The 22889-nt window shown below is 41.3% G+C and overlaps 4 protein-coding genes across 6 annotated transcripts; 3 read left to right on the top strand and 1 right to left on the bottom strand.

Moving 5' to 3' along the window:
- The first annotated feature begins 421 nt into the window (after window positions 1-421).
- LOC131880184 (uncharacterized) lies at window positions 422-2809 on the top strand. Its single transcript, XM_059226728.1, has 2 exons — window positions 422-793; window positions 1429-2809. Exons 1-2 carry the CDS (start codon window positions 771-773, stop codon window positions 2603-2605), a joined length of 1200 nt encoding a protein of 399 aa, XP_059082711.1. The 5' UTR covers window positions 422-770; the 3' UTR covers window positions 2606-2809.
- Window positions 2810-5296: 2487 nt separating this feature from the next.
- LOC131880181 (eukaryotic translation initiation factor 5B-like) lies at window positions 5297-8153 on the top strand. 3 transcript variants are annotated; one of them, XM_059226723.1, is made up of 2 exons: window positions 5297-5434; window positions 6518-8153. In XM_059226723.1, the coding sequence occupies exons 1-2, from the start codon at window positions 5404-5406 to the stop codon at window positions 7879-7881; spliced, it is 1395 nt and encodes a 464-aa protein (XP_059082706.1). In that variant the 5' UTR covers window positions 5297-5403; the 3' UTR covers window positions 7882-8153. The 3 variants fall into 3 exon arrangements, with proteins under 3 accessions (XP_059082706.1, XP_059082708.1, XP_059082707.1); XM_059226725.1 differs by lacking the exon at window positions 5297-5434 and adding an exon at window positions 5985-6091; XM_059226724.1 differs by lacking the exon at window positions 5297-5434 and adding an exon at window positions 6070-6174.
- Window positions 8154-11220: 3067 nt separating this feature from the next.
- Window positions 11221-13124, top strand: LOC131880180 (uncharacterized). The gene is made up of 4 exons (XM_059226722.1): window positions 11221-11563; window positions 11661-12124; window positions 12188-12342; window positions 12409-13124. The coding sequence occupies exons 1-4, from the start codon at window positions 11303-11305 to the stop codon at window positions 13023-13025; spliced, it is 1497 nt and encodes a 498-aa protein (XP_059082705.1). The 5' UTR covers window positions 11221-11302; the 3' UTR covers window positions 13026-13124.
- Window positions 13125-16515: 3391 nt separating this feature from the next.
- Window positions 16516-22889, bottom strand: LOC131880182 (alpha-(1,3)-fucosyltransferase C-like). Its single transcript, XM_059226726.1, has 3 exons — window positions 22172-22889; window positions 16763-17510; window positions 16516-16677 (listed from the first exon to the last, which is right to left on the bottom strand). Exons 1-3 carry the CDS (start codon window positions 22731-22733, stop codon window positions 16665-16667), a joined length of 1323 nt encoding a protein of 440 aa, XP_059082709.1. The 5' UTR covers window positions 22734-22889; the 3' UTR covers window positions 16516-16664.

The raw sequence follows: 22889 nt of genomic DNA, 5'->3' as shown, positions 1-22889 counted from the left end.
TTGTGATTCACTCAAAAAAACCAAAGAATTTTGTGAATATATTTGTATATACCTTTGGTATCGGTTTTCATTTTCTCTTAACAGTGCATAAATTACATTTCTTTTACAATTATTTGATTGGAGTGAGAAGTGCCAGTGCTTTGTATCATATTTCTTATTACATCGGAATTGAATCTATTTGCGGCACATCTCTTTATATCTCACATCATGAAAAATTTGAGAACTAAAGCATACAAGTAAAAGTAAAATTTCCAATGTTTTATATTTTCTTGTCTATAAAAAAATTAAAATCCCGCCTCGTGTCGGTTCATTTCGGTAGACTCTAATTTAAAATTGCTCTGATTATAGAAACCCTTTTCCGACATGCAATCAGCTGTTGCTCTTCTCTGGGTGGCCTCATCAATTTAACCTGACTCTCTTATATTGTGTCGTTCCAAAAAGGAGTAAGAGGGAAACAACTCGAGGAGAGAACCGAAGACGGTGCTTCAGTGTATGATGAAAAGAATTATCAGGATCATCAGTTGGTTGCATTCACGAAGTCTGTTCAGTTCTTTCACTCACACATGGACTTTGTGATGTTGTCGAACAGAAGCGGCATTATGGCTTCAGAATTTCTCGTAGTTCGTACAATGTGTTCGTTTGTTGGCTCAGGATAGATAACCCTGGTGTGTTCAAATAGTGCGGAGGAAACGAAGGAACCTTAGAAATGAGGCTGATCATCCTTGAATAATATATTTCCACAGCTTCTTCTGGCGAATCTCAGTGTCATCATGAACCTCAAAAAAGCTCTCAGGTAAGGATAACTTGCTTTTGTCCCTAACGTTACATGAAATAAATATTCCTGCTGACAATGAAGAGAAAAACGGAAAATACTATTCAAGGCTAATTTCGGATCGTGTTTGCATGCACATGCTCTTAGACTTGAAGACGTGCCCTTAACTCAAAACTTTTGCTAACTGAATCCCAACCATTCAGATCAAACTCCAAGAAGATCGAAACAGTTCTAGAAATTCCCTAATTGAGCCAAAATGAATGAAGCGAAATCATCTCTCCCTTTCAATGGGGAAAAAACCGTGAAGCCGGAACCTCGCAAGAAAAATGTGAAAATGAGGACAGAGAGTGCAAAACGGATTATACATTTTTGCACTTGCTTGATTACAGGTTTCACTCAAAAGCGTATCATTCTTGAAGAGTTTGCGTACCATTACAACCTTGAAAAATACACCCAGAGTACCAATCATGGCTAGACGACAATACTTTGCCCTAATTCGCGTACTTTTCTATCGGCCCTTCAGGTTTTGAAAAAGGAGGTGTTGTGTCATCTTGAGTCAACAATGGCAGTGTCCGTTTCTATTTCTTTGACTCTTTATTCATTGCACACAAGCAAATTCTCTTTGAAATGACTTGATGATTTGGCAATATTTTCAGGGTCAATCTTGGATATTGCGTCGCTCTGGTGATCATCTTCCTGGTCTTTCTTCACGTCTCTGTGGATGTCGCAAGTGGACTGGAGAGGAAAACCAAATTCTGGCTGTGCCTAACCCAAGTCACGAGAAAGATGATCGATTGTTCTCAACAAAGGCATCTGCCTTGCTGTCGGGTCATACGACACAATCGGCGAAAGTATTCTCGAAACATTCATTCGGATAAGAGCCCAATAGAGTTTATCGAACTCTTAAAAGAAAACACAACCACGACCCGAACTAGTGTGTTTACTCCTACCACTACTTCTACCAGCACAACTTTTAGCACAACCACCGCTACTTCAACCATAACAACAAGTATCGGGACAACAGCAATCGATATTATCACCATTAGTCCTCCTACTATCACTACTACTTTAGAATTGTTAACAACTACTCCCCCTCAGCCTACATTCTCACCGACAAAGTCAAATTCAGCCTTTTGGGGTAACAATGACCTTGGCACAACGATTGTTTCTGGTGACGACTCCGTGCCCGATAAAGACGACATCCCAAATGAAGCTCCCTTTAGACCAGAGCCCAAGCCTTTAAAAGTGAGCAAGGCCCAATTCAAAGGGGGTCATCGAAGAGGCATTCCCAAGAACAAGCGCAAGAACTTCTATCGACCCAATCGCTATTTCGGCCTCCAATTCCACGAGGTCAAACCCCACGTGGGCTATAATCGAGCCTTGTGCATGAAGATCAAAGTACCTTGTCGCTTCGTGAATGACCATGCTTGTTGCCGCTTTCGCATGCCCATTGGCTTGGTGGCCCGTGCCCGGTCTATGGATGGCAGTGCAGACTTGAAATGGCGAGGATATCCTTGGCCCGGGAGCCAACCCACAGGTCCAGAGGCAAGAAGTCTGTTTCCAGCTCCGGCTTCTCCCACTTCGAGCCATGTGCAATACTCGCATGCCACCAATAAACGCTTGGTGAGGATTCCTGAATATCATTATAACGGTAGCCCGGAGGTGGCTTCTACGTTACTAGACAATTGTTGGCGTCTTCATTACGTGGATTGTTCTGCGTCGAAATTTCAAAGCCATCCGTGCTGCAGATTAGTCACCCAAGAAGAAAGTAATCCCATAAGCCCGAGTGACAACCGGCTTACAAGGTGGCTCAAGCTAAAAGATGTGTCGTAAATGTGTCAAAAAAATGTTGCATTCTATGCATATGACGTGGACATTAAAGCCACAATCAAATGGTTTTGTCGTCTCCGACAACAAGTAAAGCTTAGGAAAGTAGATAATGGAATTAACAGGATCCTGTTTGTTCGAGATTTGAAGGATAAGGATATTTTGGTGAATTCAATAGTCTCATCATTGGAAATGCCCACTTTTTATTAAAGTGAACTATGAATAAAGACGGTACCAAAAGTCTGCACGTTGTATTATGATTAGCATTTATTTTTATCATTTATTCGGGAGACGAGCGATCTCAAAATGTCAGTGATTCCTTTTATAGTGTTGAAATTTAGCTTACAGATGACAATTTTGTTGGAAGTGTATTTTTCATCGAAATTGACAAGATTGGTTTCCGATTTGCATCGAGCAAAATGAAGGCCGTTCCAACCGATAATTTGGGTGTCTTTGTTGACATTGTCATTCATTTATTCATTCGCTCTGTCCTCGACATGAGTAGAATTTGACAGATTGCAAATTATGAAAGGGATGACAAATAACAAGTTTGCATAAATAAAAGAAACAGGAAGTACGGTATTGACACCTTGGGAATTTCACATAGTACGTATACTGGATTCATTGGGAGTAGGCCATACACAACATCACAGTTTGGATTCCTCATTCCATACATAAGATATTCACGCCTCCGTATGCATTTGGGGTCGACATTAAGGCAAACCTTTTGTATTTTCTCATCGTTCCTTGGGAACTGTGTGCCAAAAATCCAGGATCTTCGTCCCGAGGTCCTCCAAGATGTCCTGACCTCTAGCATTGCACTTCTTTTAGGAGTTACTGGGACCAGAGGCCGTGGGGGCAGAAGGTTTTGGGAAGTGACCGGGGGACAAAATTGCTTGACTTCTGGGGTTGGTTAGCCCTGGGATAAGCAATCAATGGCAGACATCAGACAACATGGACGCCATCAAGAACAATGTCCTGAATAGGGCCTGTCAAGTGAACGCGTTCATGAACAGCTGACGTTATTCCATGGAGTAAAATCAAAGACAACATGCCCAGCCAGCATTTTATATGCTTGTCTAAACAAATAGCATTGTGATATTGAGCCAATTTGATAGTGTGTTCACCGAATCACGCTGAAATTGTTCACTTAGTTGGGTTTTGTAACACAGCTCACTCAAAATCACTCGATTATTGAAAATTCAATGGGCGAATGGTGCGAGTTGATTGTGATGTTTGTCTTAATTCTCCCTCCCCAAAATGCCCAAAGTCAGGACCACATTTTTCCTTGAATTTCCTTCACTTGACATGCCCTATGCCCGACAAATAGTTCTCACTGAACTTCAAAAAATAATAAAAAAGTTTTCGCTACTGGTTTTTACCTGCCAAGAAAATGTTCCTTGGCAGTGAGCGATAGTTTCAATGATATTTTTAAATTTCTTGTCAGTAATCGATCAAATTTGATGCACATATCAAATTGAATTCAAATTAAAGTTGTTAATGAGCTAGATACAACTGTACAGTATTTGAGTAACTACAATTATGAAGCAACCCAAACGTAATTGACAACGTTTTTCCACGAGCCTTGGTAGTGTTGCATTAACATTTTTTCACAAGATGAACAGCTCTTGATATCTTCAGGAACTGATTGTATCCAAAAATGTCATTTATAGCTAAAAGTGGTGAATGATATAAAGCTCGGCATCTGGAGCAGAGGAAAGCTGTCAACAAAGAGTTTTGGTCTGATGTTGCAAGAGCACGAGGGTTTGCCAATTTTGAGCCGGTTCGATTGTAAATTGTCAAACCAAAAAACGTCATCGAACAGCCTATTGCAATTGCCATGAAGTTCTTTTTGAGGAACGCTACAACTACGTTCGTCATACCCTCTCATCCATTTGGAAAAGACATGGGATATAAAGGTCTTCGTCAAGTATGGTGTGTACACCTACAATAGCACAGTACACACAGCCGATGTTTGTTAAAGGGGTATGATATGTGTCCTTGTTCAATTTACTCCCAGGCATAATAAACTGCTATTTCTCGTTGCCTATTGTACGAGTAACAATTCCATTCAAGGTACATTCAGTAATGGAAAATTGAAAGGAAAGAGAGTGGAATTTAGTTATTCCAGAGTGTTCATTTAGGACAATTCTACCATTTGAAGAACACACTCTAGAAAATTTGGATCTAGGTCCTTCGAAACATTAGTGACAGTGGCCTTTAGGGAAACACTAAAAACATGTACCACAACTAAATTGCTCCCTGGCTAAGAAGGTTTCCTTCATTCAAAGCTTGGAACCTCCAAAACGAGAACAATTTTCAGGTCGTTTTTGCTCTTTGACATTTCAAATAGATGCCATCTGAACGCCTAGAGCATATATAGCTACCCTTATTTTGAACTCGGTAAAACTAGGTTCAAAACCTGAGCAATATATCCAAGTTCCCCTCTCTCATAGAAAAATGGTAGTGCAACATGGCCAAGTTCCGGCATCGATCTTACAAATGAATCCCTATGTTTATCCGTCACAGCTATTCATTAACGAACTCCTTTAAGCCAATCAACCAAAGAGCATACGTACACAGGCCTCGCCTCAAAACGACATAACTTAGCCTCATCTTGGCTGCATACACAGCCAGGTCAACCAACGCAGGTGATGGTTGGGCTTGAATGTGTCTCCGTGCATCTCCGGCCAGGTTTCTCCGTGCTATTTTGTCCACGGACTTGAGCTGGGTGTTACTACACGGAGAAAACTTTCAATTTCTCCTCACCACCCAACGAGCGAGAAACGAGCGAGAAACTGGTCATGGTGTTCATACGCTCATCTCCTGAACAAGGTATCGTGATGATGATGATGATGGTGGTGGTGGTGGTGGTGGTGGTTGTCGTGGTAGGAGTTGGTCCTGGTCGTGAAGGTGGAGAAGCACATGATGCTGATGAAGATGGCGCCGCTGCAAGTGGAATTTTGGTATGGATTTGTCGATTTTAGCTTGATGGGACCCCATGCAACTACGACATTTCTAAAGGGACTTTTTCGGTGGGTTGTTTTAAAGTCATAACCATGGGAACGTGAGGCTTATTGAATCGACTCAGCCTTGGCAGATATTTGATTCACAGCGTGCTTATGATGGCGTCTTCAAGGTAAATGACAAAATCTCCACTGGCACTCAAAATCGGCAATTTTTGAATGTCATCTTGCGATTCCCACGTTGTGTGCGTGCTTATGCTTGGCCTGGTCTCGAATGCATCCCGAGGAAAAGTATGAGCTGAGGTATCTTTAGAAGATCACTACCAATGCCACCACCGCAGCTACTCGCACGACGACCATCATCATCATTATCATCATCATCGTCATCATGATGATCATGGTCACCAGCACCTTTTCCTTGCCTAGCCCTCGGCGTCTTTCTTTGCAGTGATGACTCCTTTCAGTTCACTTTTACCCATCCTCAAGTTCGAAGTAGAGTGAGAGTGAGAGACAGAGACAATACAAGGTACAGTATCCGAGACGTTCTTTCGTCGTCAAGTACTAGCACAAACCAAATCAAAACCTAGTCTTACACCCAAAACGATCCAAGTAAGTTAGAGCTCCATTTCGTCTGCAGGTTGGTGGAGAAAAAAACCCCAAGCTTCTAATTCTTGTTGCCGACACGACACGTCTAGTAGGTATTGTTGAGCTTTTTTTGAGGACCTTCACAAAGAATAGCCCCCTAGCTCGCATTATGTGTTGTGCTGATTTGGCCATGCCTTGGGTGAAACTGGTTATAACTTGTTTCAAATCAATTGACAATTGGTTCAACAATGATTAGGGGGATGAAGTGGATTGCTCACTCTACTACCAAGTGGTTTGGCAGGTCTTCCTCTCTCTCCAAATATGTTGTATAATAGCTCTTAAATCTGACACCTACCATCCATTCCAGGATTCTCCCTCGACATGAAGACTACCTTGTCATTAGTGCTCGTGTTATTGGTGGGACTTTCTTACGCTCAAACAGCCAAGCAAGCTGAAGAGGACTCTGAGGATGAAGGGGCCTTCATCGGCACCACAGAGAAACCCCAAAAATATGCTCCAGCATACTGTTGGGGCTTCCGATTGAATTGCGAGAAGCGAAAGGATCACACATGCTGTCGATTTCCTCTGCCCCCAAAAGACGGAGTACCACCGAACTCTCTGAATTTGATTCGGCCAGCAGGAGTCAGGATCAGACCTTTCCGTTTACCAGGCAGTACTACTAAAGTGGAGAAGGAAGAGAAAAATGAAGAGCAAAATCAAACAGCCGAGGAAGAGGAACCTCCCCAAACGGAGGCCACTCAAAAAACGAAAGAATCTCCTGAATCAGACAATGATGAAAGCCCGCCCATCGCCCAACCTCAAAGTGGATCCCTCTTCCGACGGAAACCTAGCTTTTCTATGAAGAAACCTTCAGTGGCCCCAGAGCAACCTGCCAATCCTGAGAGTGAACCCAAAAGGCCAAGCTTTTCTCCCATTCGTAAACCAGGTGGATTCATGTCCAAGCTTTGCACCCGGCTAGTCACCGATTGCACAACCCAGCCCACTCACCACTGTTGCAAGCACAAGGAAGAAGACGCTGCCGCAGCCTTGGTCACGGAGACAGAACCGTCCGAAAAAGAGCCAACTGAAGGTGAGGTGCAGGGAGCCGAGGAGGCACAAGAAACCGAGAAGCTGGCAACAGAGAACCAAAACATTCCCCTTGAGAACAAGGCTGAGTACGACCAACACCATCAGGCCATTTTGGACCAAAGACAAGACGGTATCAAAGACGAGGAGGTTGAAGAGGAGGTTGAAGAAGAAGGGCAGGAACAGCACCCCTCCATAAGAGACGTTCAAGACGAGCGCGAAGGGGATTTCGAAGGCGAATTGATTGAAGAGGCCGAACCCACCGAGCAATCCATCCTGGAAGATAATTATCCCGTCCTCGACACTGAAGACCAGCCCGAGAATCAATTTTCAGAGGCTCCAGCGGACGCCGGAGTGGTGCCTTCGGTCACTGTTGTGGATTTGGTCTCAGGAAACCTGGGGGGAGTGGCTCCCATCGCAAGCGATTACCAACAAGTGTCTCCCTACAGCCAACAGGGTGGCGAACAAGTGGAATATTATGAATATGACGAAGACGAATTTCCCGCCTACTCTGTTGGAGCCCAAAAAGATGCCATCCTAGCTCAACCTGAGACTGGCGTGTACCAAAAGATCCCAGCTGAATGTTTCACTCGAGCTTACGATTGCAACACGGATCCGGCTCAGCTTTGTTGCTCGTATCAGTAGTTAAAGTAGAACCAGGTATCGCAACCAAAACGTCGTACCATCTCTCCTCATATTAACTAAATTCTCCTTGTTTGATGTCGCCAAATTGGACTACCAAAACTAACAATAGTCCCTTAATTGACCATGTTAAAACACAAATATAAAACAATTGTTATAAACGAGGTTAGCGTTCTTCATGTCTCGATATTCTCGTCGTAAACCGTTCGTTATTCGAGTTATTCGACGTTAAAAGCCATGATCGAATTGCTAGGAAATTATTCCGAATAAAGGTACATTGTAAGCATGGATTTGTCCTTGATGGATTTTTTGATCTTCATATATTTTTCCAAATGCATCCATGCAAGAGTTATCCTTCCCGGCCCATTCGTCACACCTTGTGAGTGGAAATTTAGGCAAATTATAAGATAATACCTTTTTGAAACATTACGAACAAAGATGAATCCCAATCTTCTTGGAAAGGGTGTTTCATTGGAATGAAAACATCAACGTGTCTTCCATTTGTAATGCTTAAACTCAAACATAGTAACGAACTATCGGGAAATCTTTGACGATTGTAAATCGTATTCTTAAAAATTGACAGTATCATGATAATTCTACTATGACGCCGTCACAAGGGTAAACAATCAGCAAAAATAAGGAATGAATAATTTTGAAATTGCTTCCACATTAATTCTTGTATCATTGCATTCTATTTATCATTTGATATCGAGTTGCTTGAAAGGTGGCTATAATCTAATGGTGTTTGGAGTCTCTTAGTTAACCTGGTAAGTCACAAACTGAAGCCCAGACGCTAGAAATTTGGATCTTTTTTCAGCTTTGGTAGATATGAATATTGTGAATAAAGGTAATAAGGCCACGTATGCTTGACAAAGAGACTGCACTTGGCTAGTTTTTGGTAAGATTGTGAGGTGATCCTTTAGTAAATACATGTAAAGCTCTCTAATTCGTCAAGGGGATAGTGCTCGCTAGCGATCTTCATTGGCTTGCAAACTCAAAAAAGCACATTCCTGTTGCGCCGATCGAAGCCAGTGGGTTATTGTGAATTGAAAAAAATGAATATACACTTGTTTAAACCGAACCATGTCAGATAGTGCCTGAATTGGCTTCCTTAGTATCTTACCGGGTGTTTGCGAATCCCTTTCCGGTTTTTTGACCAATTTTTAATAAGGTCTACTTTATCAAAAACATGTTCTAGGGGGTTATTTCATAAAATATAAGTTATTATAATGCCATTTTACAATTCATTTATCAAAAATTCCGCCATCTACCTCGATGCACTTCTCGACACGGGACCTGAAGACCTTGCAGACGTCAAAGACGTAACCCTCGGACATGTCGCTCCAGGCCTTCTCACCTGCTGACTTCAGGTTCTTGATATTTAGGTGACATTTGGCCGAGACCTTGCCCTCGATGTGCGGCCAGATGCTGTAGTCCAATGGATTCAGGTTGGGGGTTGAGGGGCCAACATTCCGCTAACCAAAATCCTCTGGACCCCAGCTCCTTCTTCAGGTACCTCTGGACGAGCTTGCTGTTGTGACAAGAGCCCCCGTCTTGGGTAAAAACATAGTTCCCACGACCATAACACATATCTGTCCATGGAAGAACAATTTCTTTCATGATTTTGAGGTATTGGGCAGCCTTTAAGGTTCCTTCCATTCAAATTGGAGGAGCTCTTCCACCATCAGCACCAACAACACCAAGAAACATGGCTTTTGCAGGAAATGTCGACTTGTTGATGTTCTTGATACTTGGGTCGACGTCATCTGGAGTCTTGGCAAGGTACCGATCATTTCTCCTGTTGATATGCTGGTCAACTGAGAAGTTCTTCTCATCGCTGAACAAGAGAGTAACACCGGTCCGTTTTGACTTTAGGAAGTTGACGATCTTGTTGCCTCTGCTCACTCTCTTGGCTCTCTGAGGGTCCCTAAGGGTCTGAACTTGCACCAGGACCCTTGACTTCAATCCTAGATCATTTTTGACGACCTTGCTCATGGTGGAGGGCGACATGCCCATGTCCCTGGCCAACTTCCTGACATCAACTCTGGGATTCTTCTCAATTTTCTTCCTCACACGAGTAATGAGCCTTGGTGTTCTCTTAAATGGCTTTCTTCCACCATTTTCTCGTTTGGCATACACACCAGTCTCTTGGTAAAGTTTGTAGATATTGTAAATCGTCTTGGGGGTGACCTGGAACCTCTCGGCGATGTTCTTTGCTTGTCCCCAGCTAGAACCCGCGTGATTATCTTTTTACGTAGCTCCTTCATGTTAACATAACTCTGTTGTTTGTTGTCATAGAATTGATTTCAACCACGCAAATGAAAGCTTTTAGTCTCCCCAAGCCTCACTATTTTATAATGAAACCATATAATACCAATTTAAAACCTCAAAAATTAAGCGCAAAAAACGGAAAGAGATTCGCGAACACCCGGTAGTACGGGAACGGGGTAATAAATCTTCAATATAACTCTTGAAAACATTGACCAATTTTGACATGAATATTTCACCTCCATTTGGCCTTCCACACGGGGTCCACCTCTTTTCCTCGTTTCCTTCCCCACTTTTCAATTAACTAAACTTTTTTCAGTCTTGAAAATACTTGGCGATAGTGGATCTCCCTGTTGAAGGCCAAATGGAGGTGAAATATTCATGTCGAAATTGATCAATGTTTTTAAGACTGAAAATAGGTTAGTTATGCATTCGACCTGCCCGAAGCTCTAACACACCAAGGCCCCTCCATCAACCACTCATCCATCCATATCTCTAATATCCAGAAGACCGGGCTCTCTTGGCTGATTCAGCCGTGGAATTGCAAAATTCCATTGATGCACTCAACCGCTATTGCCAAGGGAAAGGCCTTCAAGTCAACAACACCAAGAAGAAGGCCGTGGTTTTCCATAGAGGTCGTCTACCTCCCACATCTTTCCACATCAACAATAGCCCGGTTGATATTGTCAAACATTTTAACTATGTCGGCATCACAGTCATCATACAGTATCCAACCTCCTGTAAAATTGTTATTTACTTGTCATAATTATTCGAATTTGAAATCACTACCAAAAGAGTTGATGGCTTATTCTACATGTCACAATACTTTGGAAATACATCTTTCATTTAATACTCTTTTGATAAAGTCTGGCATCTTACAGCGTATTTTCTCGTTTCTACGTTTGTTTTTCATCACCTAGACGAAGCAGAGGGCGCTTCCTCTGCTTAATGAAAAGGACTATTGTTCTTTGTTTCACTAATCCATACTTTTAGGGGTCCACGTTATGATTATTATCATTGACTCTTATCGCTTTGAATTTCTGAGGCTTACAGTATTTGAATGCATTGACGATATTAGCTTTCTGTCACTTACTCTTAACAATCAAGAGGCTTGGAACGAAATTGTAGACAACACATATTTGCCCTCAAAATTATCATGGGATTGATCCGTCCCTCGATCTGCTTTTTAGCACTTTGCTGTAGTGTTTCTGGCGACCTATCTTTTTCAATTGAAACTGAATGGAACGGAGTTGATGTCCATCATGCCCCCATTAACATTACTTTCTCATTATCTTCCGACCAAGAGCTGGTAGTGTCTATGGAGGCTCCATATTTCAATTCAACCAATCCAAACACCAATTTGGTCCAAGAAGACACTTGTCCCCAAAGACCTGGAGAGGCCATTTATGATTTTGAGGCAAGTCTCAGTTTCACATGTAAAGAAAAAATATTTAATTTCCTTGAGTTGGAACATGTTGTGAGATGGACCCAAATTCAACTGAACCCATTCACAGGTGGTTGAGGTGTTTTTCTTGAACGAGAATGATGATTACCTGGAGATGGAGTTGGCCCCAAACGGGCAATATTTGAACATTCTATTGTCCGGGTCTCGGAACGACCTTTTAACTTACCTGCCTTTCCTGGGGGATCAAGTGGAGGTTAATAATCCTTGTCATGAACAAACGGAACCAGGATGTGTTTGGACCGGAAATGTGACGATCCCAACTGAGTACCTTCCCGCGAATATCACCAAGTTCAACGCATTCGCCGTGCATGGAGAGATGGAAAATGGTGAACTCATCACTCACTACGAATCCTTGTTCCCGGTCGATGAAGAAAGTTCGGGCGTAACGGAACCTAACTTCCATTACCTTGACGCTTTCCAGTCAATTGACCTCGGTGAGATTGGTCTGGTTAACCTTAAGGAATCTGAGTTATGGATTCAAGCTAAAGCAACCCCCCAATCATTCTCAAACATGTGAGTCAGAATTGAATTCCACTGTATGATGTTTCCGTCCATAATTCTGAAATTGATTCTTAGGTACAAAGTTCATGAGGCTTATGGGTGCACGAAAAAGGCACAATTTGGTGCAAATTTCTCAACAAAACGGTCAAATGGAAAATTAATATTTAATGTGACAGTCTCCGAACTTGGTCAAGTTAATTATGACATCCCTACCACTCAACAGCAACCAGGTGACTCTAAAAGATTGCTTGACACATCCATTCTAAACGGCTGTTTATTAATGACATTTTTTACAGGACCCAATGATGAGCTATTTGACTTGCCTCATGAATCGGTTTGGGCTAGTTTCACTAATGAGGACAATCTAGCAATTCGCTTCGGGATCAACCCATATGGTGCTTATCTAGTCAATTTATTAGATGACTCCAACATCCTAGCCAACGTCACTCTGGTGGATGAGAACTCACTGACTTGTTCCACGCCGACAAACTCGTTTTGGTCGTGTCAGTTATCGATTGAAGATCAATATTTTCCCAAGGACGTGAAATATTTCCAATTGGTTCACCACCATCAGCCTTTGTTGTCTGACGAAAATAAGCCTCTGCCAGATTTTGAGATCATTTCAGCCAGCTGTCTCGGCACTCTCGAGGGACAGCCTATTGGCGGCAACACCCTTCGAGATCTGGATTGGGTCGGGTGCTTGACGGACAACCGGAACTTTTTGGATCCTGTGGTGAACAGCGAACATTCTAATATTTGGATTGGGTTAAAACCAGAACTAACAACTTCGACCACCACACCTTTGCCTACCACTACGGATAATACAAATAAGGCGACAATTCTGAACCTAACGATGGGTGCAGTAGTTTTGACATTTGCTAATGTCCTCCTCAATTTGGGTAACTTCCTTTAGGAAGCCTTTTGGGCTCAAATTCAGTCAAGTTTATGTTTTTGACTTGATCTTGCTATTCTGGGAAGTGCTCATTGAGAATAAAATGAATGGTTCAGGTGATCCGACTTTTTTGCTTCCGGTCGCGACCATGGCATGTTCACACTCGGGCCATAGTATTAAGTCTGGTTTAGAATTCGTCTTTTAGAATATCATTTTACCTACAACTACTTTATGGGATGTTACTCGCCTGGATTAAAAAGAAAAGGCCACAATCCACCTTTCACCGGACACAAAGGTGCACGCAGACACATGGTGTGTAAGTCAAAATCCCTCCCCATCAAAACGATCCCCAAATTGAGACTCATTAACCTGGCTATGTAAGTCTTCCTCAGATGAACGTTTTGGAGAAGGGCATTTTTTCCAGATCTGACCAACACCGCCACGTCGGAAACACTTCCATCCATCTTGACGAGCTGCAAAGCTTCTTCCAGCCTCATCAGCCCGGTCTGAGGAATTGGATTGCTTCTTCTCCTCGTTCAACGACCGCCCTGTGACCACCTCCCACCCCAGGATCTCTAGATGACTTTCCAGTGCAGTAGTAAGAGTGTCGGACCTTTGAGGAAGACTTGCCAGCAGACCAAGCACTCGTTCTTCATCATCCACCGGACTTCCAATGGCTGCCAATTGATGAAAAACCTCCAAAATATTTTGAATGCGATCTTGTGTAAGACCATGATCCTCTTACAAACGATACAGAAACAACCGATGTCTAAGTTTCGCCTTGTTTGCCTAAGTTGACTTCTAGTTCTGGAATTGGCTTCGCAGGGGTTCCACGCCTACTTTGGATCCGTTGGGTCACCTACCAGGTACAGGAGAGATGAATCCACACTCGGGACAACAATTACCAATGCCCTGTGGCCAGGGATAAGAAATTATTAAAAAAAGAAAACTAGCTTTTTATTTAGGTCGAGCATTTCAATGACCCGCGGCCATTTAGGACCACCTTCCCCATTTTCTGCACTTTCCGCCATTTTCTACCCCTTTCTGTCATTTTGTGCCCCATTCTATCATGACATGGTAGAAAATGGCAAAACTTTCTTCAAAGTCGGTGTTTTCCATCGCTACCTGCCGTTCCTAACCCACAAATTTGGGCATGCCTCCCCTGGTGTTGAATCGAATCCGGGGCAATATTTACTCCAGACTCCATGCCCCGACACAATGCTCTATAGCCCATCCTTTATCAATGCCATCCTGCACTGAATCTTTCAGATGGGTCCTCTAGGTTAAACGGATCAGTCGAGAGTCATGATTGTAGTCCCAAGCTCACCAGGCATTTCTTCAATTGTATAGGGGGAATTGGGGAAAATAGGAGTGAGCTTATAACCTGTTGTAATTCAAGTTGAGTCGGAGACGAGTGTTTGTTCACTGTATTTTCATTCATAAAAGTTGACAATTCATAGGAGTTCAATATAAACTACGCAATAGTAGAGAACACCTTTGATAGCCATCAAGACATCGGAACTATATCGCTGGTACTCCCTCAATCTTTTCATCAAGTGCAGATTCCATTTCCCATAGACTCAACACAATAAGTACGAGAAAACAGGAACAAGAACCTGTGAGCATCTCATCAGAAACTGAGATGTCACACTATCAGGACCAGGAGAACAAGAAACCCTCTTGTTCCTGATGGCCTCCAAAGCATCTTGATCTGTGAGTGCAAGATCATTTAATAACTCAACTTGACTGGCCTCGCGAATCTCAACAGACTCATCTGTTAAAGCAATGAGCTGTTGTGTCTAAACTCAGTGGGGTTGACAACACATTAGAGAACTGATCTCCAAGCATTTTAGCCATAACCTCTACATTGTCTATGGCTTCACCATCGACCTCAGAGTACCCTACAGGCTATTTCGTCTTTCTCTTCGAGTTTGCATTAGATAAAAATACTTTCGGGCTCGACCTGACCTCTTGGACCACTTTACTCTTTTTTACATTTGGACATGCTTAATGGAGGCCTTAATTCTCCCTTTGATATCTCAGGGGTATTAGGAAGAAGAGACAGCACCTGTCTCCCCTTTTTCACCTTCTCCTCACAAGTTTTCTCACCTTCCACCTAAGGATGAATTTTAAGTAGAACACAAATGATCGAGTGGACTAACTTGTTAGCGTATGTGGTTTTTTTATTTTATGATTAACTGAAATGCCCACAACCCAAATGGAGTTGATATTGCTGTCTTGGGTATGCCCTCAGGGTGGACAGGAATTTAGTAATAACTAGGGCTGGCCAAAACTTGCATCCAGTAAATTTTGAAAATTATACGAAAAAACTTGCACATTACAGATTTATCTGCAATTTTATTGCATCGGCAAATTTTGGAATCTAACTGCAAGATATAACATTTTTCTGCAATTCATGATGCAATTTCAGCCAAGAAATAACAATAAACCTTTGTTTATAAAATCGTTCATGATGTTTTCGTTAAAAAGCCTGACTCCCAAGAGGTTTTTAGCGCTTGGCTTTGGCAATGGTTTTGTGGACTTTCCCGTACCTTGTTCAACAATTGGACTCAACATCAGTCATTTTCTTTGACTAGTAATCCAACCCATTGCTGGAGAAGTAAAACCATGATCTACCCTGCATTGGAATCAATGAAATGACGCTAAATTGTATGGAGGTTTACGCCTTCGGCCAACTTTTGATTAATAAGTTCAATCAATCTCAGCCGCTCCCCAACCGAAATGGCCTCGGTTTGAATTGTAAAGACCAAGCTTATAGCCTTCATGCATGCAACTTATGCGACCAAATTCATGGTAATTAAGAGCCGTAATATACTCGTACATGAATATTGTAAGGTAAACATTTCCCTCAAGTTCGTGCAAAGGCATAAGGCCAAAAATGAGTGTTCAAAGAATTGCCACTTCAATGCAATTTTCTCACCAACGGCTTTGTGCAGTGGCTTGTTTTTTTTTTTACCACTTGTCAGATTTTCAAACTAGTCGTCTTGAATTTTCATCCGGCTAGCGTAAACCAGCCGCCATGTGTCAGATTTATTCCCCGTCTGTAGGGTGTGGTTCCGTCTAAAAGTTTCCTTGAAAAAAATCTAGGAAGAGATTCGAACCAAGGTCCTCTCCCACGCTAGGAAACTGCTCTTCACATCTTCTTTCATGATACAATGCCTAGTATTCCATTTGGACACTATACTTAGTGTAAGACGGCTCTATCCAACTTTCTTACCACATGTGGATCAAACTCTAATTTCTAGTACTAAACTTCAACTTGAAAAGATAGAAGAATGTGACAAATATTGAAAAAAATTCTCATTACACTGATGGTGCAGTTTTGGAAGATGATAAAGCACGTCAAACATCCCCAAATTCAGAAAACTGTGTGTGCCAACGCAATACCAAAACTAGCTTCAAAAGCCATAGGATCGCAAATTCATCTGAAGCCGCTCAAAATTGGACCGCGGGCCTCATTGAAATCCGTCATATTCAGTCTCCTCCTGAGTGTCTGTCAACAATTGCTTGGACATCTATTTTCCAGATGTGTTCATACAAACGGCGCGAATAACTAACAATGCATTCAATAATTAGGTAATTGTGTTTGGCAACCAAAGGATCTTTTGAAGAATCTTTAGCCCATGGCCTCCTCGTCTGTCAACCGTTACTCCTACAAGAAAGAAAGAAAGAACAAGTTTAAGAACTAATACATAATAAGAATCAAGGCCCAAGCCAAGTTACATCTAGGTCATTACATGGGCCACGGTGATGCCTTGATGATTCGATTCTGAGACCATTTGGAACAATTGGCGTCATTCACCCACCACTTTTGCATACTTTGATATGTTTTGGGTGGATCCTTGGGATCATTGAGTTTCTGGCAGAGTTGGCAAAAGTTGTTCACTTTATTGCCTTTTTCGATCCGATAGAAGCTCTTCCACCAATGATATTCTGCGTAAAGCGCATCGTTGGTATCAATCTCCTTAAGATGGGACGCCAAATCTTGGGGGCTGAATTTGGTAGCATCAATAATTGAATGCTTGGGCAAAGGCAAACGTTGATTACTTGCCAGAGTTACGGGAATGACGTTCTTATCCATCACTTTGAACATCTTTTCGGTGACATAATCCAAACTTAGCGAGTTCTCGAAAGCTAGATAGAACTTGTAATCGTTGTCAACGATATTGAGGCAATTGTCAGGCTGCTTTTGTTGGCATTTCAGATGTCCACATCGACCATAAATGTCCACAGATATGTACTTTTTCAGCTCTTCCACGTATCCTTCACGGTTGACAGCTGTGTTACAATTGGAGACAAACCAAGCCGCCAGTTTTGTCTTGTTTTTCGCCAAAAATGTGTGATCACGTCCAAATTGGGCAATATAAGAATCGAGAGCAGCTTTTTGAGGGAGAGGGCGGATTTCCTTGAATGTTCCATACGGTTGAAGAATGTCCGAGTCCAATCGATAGGACATGGTCCAATTGAAAAAGTTGTCGAATTTAGCTGGAAGGGTTCAAAATTGAATAAGTCATGTCCTATTACAAGTGATTCTATTTTGTTTGGTTTGGTTTTTCATGGGCTTTTCCTGCAGGTACAGGGAATTTAATCACCATTACTATACTATCAAAATGAAAGCCTATATATGTATATTTTTATCTTTTAGTTTTTAAATGATATTTGGTCTACCAACAAATTTGATTTGGCAGACCGAGCTAGTCCTTGAATGTAGGATTGATCTGGAATGCTATCTAAAAATTTGTTTAAGTCTGACTTGAAAGATGCCACCGGACATCGACAACGTTACACTGGACATATTTGACGCCGACAAATGTACCCTAATAGCATAACGGAAATTATAGAAACCATTGAACTCAATCTCCCGACCAGAAATTGAAAAAATCATGGTCACGCTCTCCAAGCCAGGCAAATTCCCCCGCCATAAACATTCGAAGAACTTATAGGGAGTAGAGACTCTAATAGGGAGGAACATGGCTAGTTTTAAGGTGCAGTTCCAAAATATTTTTGATGTCAGTGGTTGCCAGAAACATCCAAGCACTCCTTGAAAGTGAATCAGACGTGTTTTATTAACTACAGAGCGAAAAAGGGGCCAATTACAATACGATCCTGGAATTCCAATGTCAAGCATCTTGAATTATAAACAACAATATACGCGAAAATTGGACTATATTGACTGGAAATGATCAGCAGCAACCTCTTAAACAGGATGGAGGATGAAAACCGATTCAAGGTAAGGCCTAACTCATCTTTTTAGCCCCGTTTCCTAATAGGATCAAAGCCTACCGGGGTATACAGCGACAATTTGATAGACCTCCAGCTAAATTGAGACCTCCATGCACCGGATCAACAAGGCTTACGTATTCCCTACGAATATTAGAGGGAAGCAAATCAAACAATGAAGGAGCCCGAGAAAGNGGTAAGGCCTAACTCATCTTTTTAGCCCCGTTTCCTAATGGGATCAAAGCCTACCGGGGTATACAGCGACAATTTGATAGACCTCCAGTTAAATTGAGACCTCCATGCACCGGATCAACAAGGCTTACGTATTCCCTACGAATATTAGAGGGAAGCAAATCAAACAATGAAGGAGCCCGAGAAAGAAGAGATGTGGACTTCATTGTTCGAACTAGCCTGGATTCTCGAGGGCTTGAAAGTGCTCTCAAAATGCACATTAAGCCTCTACGGTCACTAGAATTGACCCTGAATCCTGGTCGGTACAAAGCTCATGGATGTTTTTGAAGACGTACAGTATCAGATACTATTCGTACCTTCTCTGAACACTGTACAGTCCGTCCCAACTTTTTTTTAAATCTCTCCCAATAGAAGAGCTCTCTCATACCTTTAATGTACCTGGTGAATCATTTTTGGACCTGTTCGCACATCTGCTTACTTGAGGAACTAATTTCAGCCCAAATGGGTGGGGCATACTCATAATGCGAAAGGCATACATCAATATGGCTACAGGTAACAGTACATTATCATCTGAAAGTAGAGCGAAGGAGATTGGCGAAATTTTGAAGAGTGGATACCATAACATTACGTCTTATATCAAGCATTGTCTTTTTTCTTGAATATGGTTCTGTTTCATATCATGGGTCCATTAAAGTTAAAAAATGATCAACATGCTCGGACATTTCTCACAAGGATTGCAAAAACCTTCACAACCGTTGAATTTCAATTGGCCGAAAGATTTTACAGAACTCTCGCATGATCGGAAAGTGTTCGTCGGTTGGCAGTTTGGGCGGAGAAATTCTTAGAGTTTCAAGAATCACTGTTAAAAACCTAACGAATATTGAGGAGATGTGGAAAAGTCGGAAATTTGAACTGTCTCATTTTTTGAAGCGACCTACTACACAAATACAATTGTAGATAGATCTGGATTCTACCGTTTTTACTGTACTGTCAATTTTGATACGAAAATGCACCCACTTATCCAGAATAACCTCCAACTCAATGAAATTAATCGGAAAATTGAAGTAAAGTGCCATGAAAACTTTGTACAGCACGCAGTCAATAAAATTGGCTGATTCTATTCTATTATATCTTGAAAGAACTTTAAACTTTTTCAATCACCAAGAAACTTGAAAAGGTCCGGATAAATGCCTTTTCTCAAAATATTAACTTAACATTGAAGTGCAACCTTTTTCTGGAACTACAATTCATGTTGATTATACGCTATTAATGTATTGTTATAGTAAACATCAAAGAAATACTAAAACCCCTTTTTGTGTTTACCGCCTTGATGAAATTGACAAAATTGAGTTACATATGCACATTTCATTTCAATATTTTTGGAAACGATATTTGTCACCAAATAAAAAGAGACTCAGACAAGTTCTTACACTTTTCTTCGAACTCGGTAGCTTGAAAAGCCAAACTCATCCATAGTGTGTTGACTACGTGTATTAGGTGATGATTAGGTCAATCCTTAAAAACATCAATATAGAGAGGATGTTTCTTGATTACCATCTATCTATTAGGTCTAATACATTTCTTGGTTGAAAGCCCTTTTTCTAAAGTGAAGAAGTGAATCTTATTCTGATTTATTTATTACGATGTGTCGAATACAGAAAACAAATGTATGCCAAGGTCGGTCAGGGGTGGAATCTTTTTTAGAACGCGTAAGGTAGTGGTATCCAAAGCCCCTTTCAAAATGTTTTGTCGTCTGACAAGGTCAGGAATAAGAATTTGTAATCTTACATTGAGAAAAATCCAACTTGTGTAGTATAGTACGACCTTTTCTCGATTGAAGATTCACTCCTTGGTTTTAAAGAATCGGGCTCAAGTCCGTGCAAAAGAAAAATCATGGGGCTTGGATCACTAGAATACTTTTATCAATATGAATAATACATTGTTGGATTGGAAATTACTTATCAAAAAGGCCGGAGCAAGTTCCAATTGGCAATAGCTTCTCAGAATGTACTGGGACAACTTGCGGAGTACCCCAAGGCAGCATACTAAGACCTCTATTATTTCTTGTGTACATTAATGATCTCCAACATGCGACTCAATTTCAAGTGATTATGTTTAGAGACGACACAACTTTACAAGATTTCGGTAACGATCTTAAATTTATGGAAGAGGAAACTAGTCATTAGCTAGAAAATTTGGACAAGTACTTTAAATGCAATCGACTGGCTTTAAAGTCAAAAGTTATCTTCCTGGGACTAAATAAAATCAGTTCTGCTTTCAATATATTTAAAAAAATTTTAAACAAAATAAAAATTCAACAAGTTGGGATAGGTCGTGTGGAGAAACCCATTCGGTTCTTAGGCATTCACATTGATGAAAATTTGATGTGCAAAGAAAATATCATTTTTGTGGCTAAAACTGATCGAAAAATCTTATTGACGCTAAGCCTCTCAAATAGAACCATCCTAACTTACATTAGGCTCTTGTTATATAATGCTCTGATTCGGACAAGAATGGATTATAGTGAGGAGTACTTTGGGGATGGCTCCGCCATACAAAACCTCAGCATTCTTCAGAGAAAGGCCGTCAGGTGGATAGTTCAGGTTATGTTATAACACGTGCTCATACTTGTCCGATTTTTATTACTTAAGTTGCAAGATTTAGCTTCAGTGAATAAGCTCATGTTTATGTGCGATTGTAAAAACGAAACCGTTCCCTCCACTCTGAACTCCTACTCATATAAAATTAAACGGGATGGCCATGTTTATTTTAATCTGCCTTTTGGTCGGGAGACTTTTGGTATCAGCGAATTCCTTCTTATTCATTCCCACACACTTTCAATCTATTTAACCAACAATCAACTTCTGAACTCGATTTTAACCTATCTCGAAAGCAAGGGATCCGCTTTTTAGCTGACATGATCACAAGGGACTACTGAGGCAAATGGAAACAAAAAAAAATCCGGGGTGTGACAAAGCCAATGATCGGGCCTATGCCCTGTATTGGCTGGGATAGGATTCCCATGGAAACAAGCTGAATGCCTTATGGGAAATCCTGGGGTTGTCTCTTCATTTATTTATATATTTCTATCATCTTTCTATCCAATTTCACTTGAGTCTGGCACACCCCAATAAATACAAAATATTACTACAACTGGCCCAAGAATGAGATCATTCATCTCCTTGATGTGTAGTTCCCAACAACCTCGTCATTTATGTTTCCTAGAAAAATTGGTCGTTTAAACAAAATGCATTATCATTAAATTTACGTAGAATCTCAAAATACACACTTAAGATCCACTTGGCGAGAAAAAACCTGAGAGCCACAAAAAGCTTTCAATCGCAGTAAAATTGTTCATTTTTTCATTCATGAACTGCCAACCTCCTGAGAAATAAATGTAAACGCCATCACTAAAATCAAATATCGACGTACTTGGAACTTACATTTTTGTGCTAAGGGTCACATGTGTGCCATTGTCCCATTGATCCATTGCCGATCTATGTATAACATTCCTTTCTCGCTCATTCCAATAATCAAGAGACCCTTTGCGCAACCTTGAAAAGCTATTGAAAAGTTGAACATGAGGTCCCATCAGATCTAGTCCACAAATCTAATTCGTTTTAAAGGTCTTGTGCCTTTTGATTCCAGTCATCAGGTTCGCAGGAAACTTATTTTTTCATTGTTGTTTCAATGAATTTGCCCCTGAATTGAGAAATAAAAACATTCCTACTCACGAAGAGCATGACTTGGATAACAGCCCGACTCAATGATCCACATGATGTATCGCTGATGAGGTGATCGAATCTTGGGCATGTTGGCCATAGCAAACGAATTCGCCCGTGGATGAAAGACAAGGGCATCAAATTGGTCCAAAGGCATCAAAGAGCGATTGCTGGTCACGTAACATGGAGCATCTGGACATCCCAACACTATGAAAGCTTCTCGTCCAGTAGCGCCAATGAAGTAATCCCAACCACCATAGCAATCCGTGTAGAAGAGGATCTTTTTTAATTGATCGAATGGCACTTCATTTCCAGTCATAACATTGATGGACACTGAGGGTTGAGAAGTGTTGGAATTGGCCAGCTGCTTCGGATTTCTCGACACCACGTCTTGCCACATATCTTGGATCATGGATTTGAAATCCAACAATTGAGAGTTGCTCAAAGTGGGTAAGTTCCTTTTCTTTATTACCGAAAAATAGGTCCAACTGAAGAGCACTAAAGTCAAGATGATCAAGAATAAGCGCTTTTTGTATGCCACTCCAGCGATAAGCAAATTAATGCGAGTATTCATCGTTTTCACTGCTTGATTTAAGCACTGGCTTCTTTGATCAACGAAGCCGAACCAACTCCAATTCAAAAAAAAGTGCGCTCGTTTTCATTTTAGGTGAAGAACAAGTGTGTGATAACATGTATGAGAAGGGAAAGGCAAGAGTTCGTTCGTCACTAC

The sequence above is a fragment of the Tigriopus californicus genome, chromosome 5 (genome assembly GCF_007210705.1).
Source record: "Tigriopus californicus strain San Diego chromosome 5, Tcal_SD_v2.1, whole genome shotgun sequence".
Taxonomy (NCBI): Eukaryota; Metazoa; Arthropoda; class Copepoda; order Harpacticoida; family Harpacticidae; genus Tigriopus; species Tigriopus californicus.
Note: the sequence above shows the minus strand (reverse complement) of the source record. Positions and strands in the feature narration are given on the sequence as shown.

Excerpts from the sequence above, each read along its gene's own strand:
- LOC131880184 (XM_059226728.1), top strand. The coding sequence starts at position 771 with ATGAACCTCAAAAAAGCTCTCAG. Across the intron at positions 794-1,428 it reads AACCTCAAAAAAGCTCTCAG|GGTCAATCTTGGATATTGCG; the intron begins GTAAGGATAACT and ends CAATATTTTCAG.
- LOC131880180 (XM_059226722.1), top strand. The coding sequence starts at position 11,303 with ATGGGATTGATCCGTCCCTCGATCTGCTTTTTAGCACTTTGCTGTAGT. Across the intron at positions 12,125-12,187 it reads CCCCAATCATTCTCAAACAT|GTACAAAGTTCATGAGGCTT; the intron begins GTGAGTCAGAAT and ends ATTGATTCTTAG. Across the intron at positions 12,343-12,408 it reads TACCACTCAACAGCAACCAG|GACCCAATGATGAGCTATTT; the intron begins GTGACTCTAAAA and ends CATTTTTTACAG.
- LOC131880181 (XM_059226723.1), top strand. The coding sequence starts at position 5,404 with ATGGTGTTCATACGCTCATCTCCTGAACAAG. Across the intron at positions 5,435-6,517 it reads ACGCTCATCTCCTGAACAAG|GATTCTCCCTCGACATGAAG; the intron begins GTATCGTGATGA and ends CATCCATTCCAG.
- LOC131880182 (XM_059226726.1), bottom strand. The coding sequence starts at position 22,733 with ATGAATACTCGCATTAATTTGCTTATCGCTGGAGTGGCATACAAAAAG. Across the intron at positions 17,511-22,171 it reads TTATCCAAGTCATGCTCTTC|CTAAATTCGACAACTTTTTC; the intron begins GTGAGTAGGAAT and ends GAACCCTTCCAG.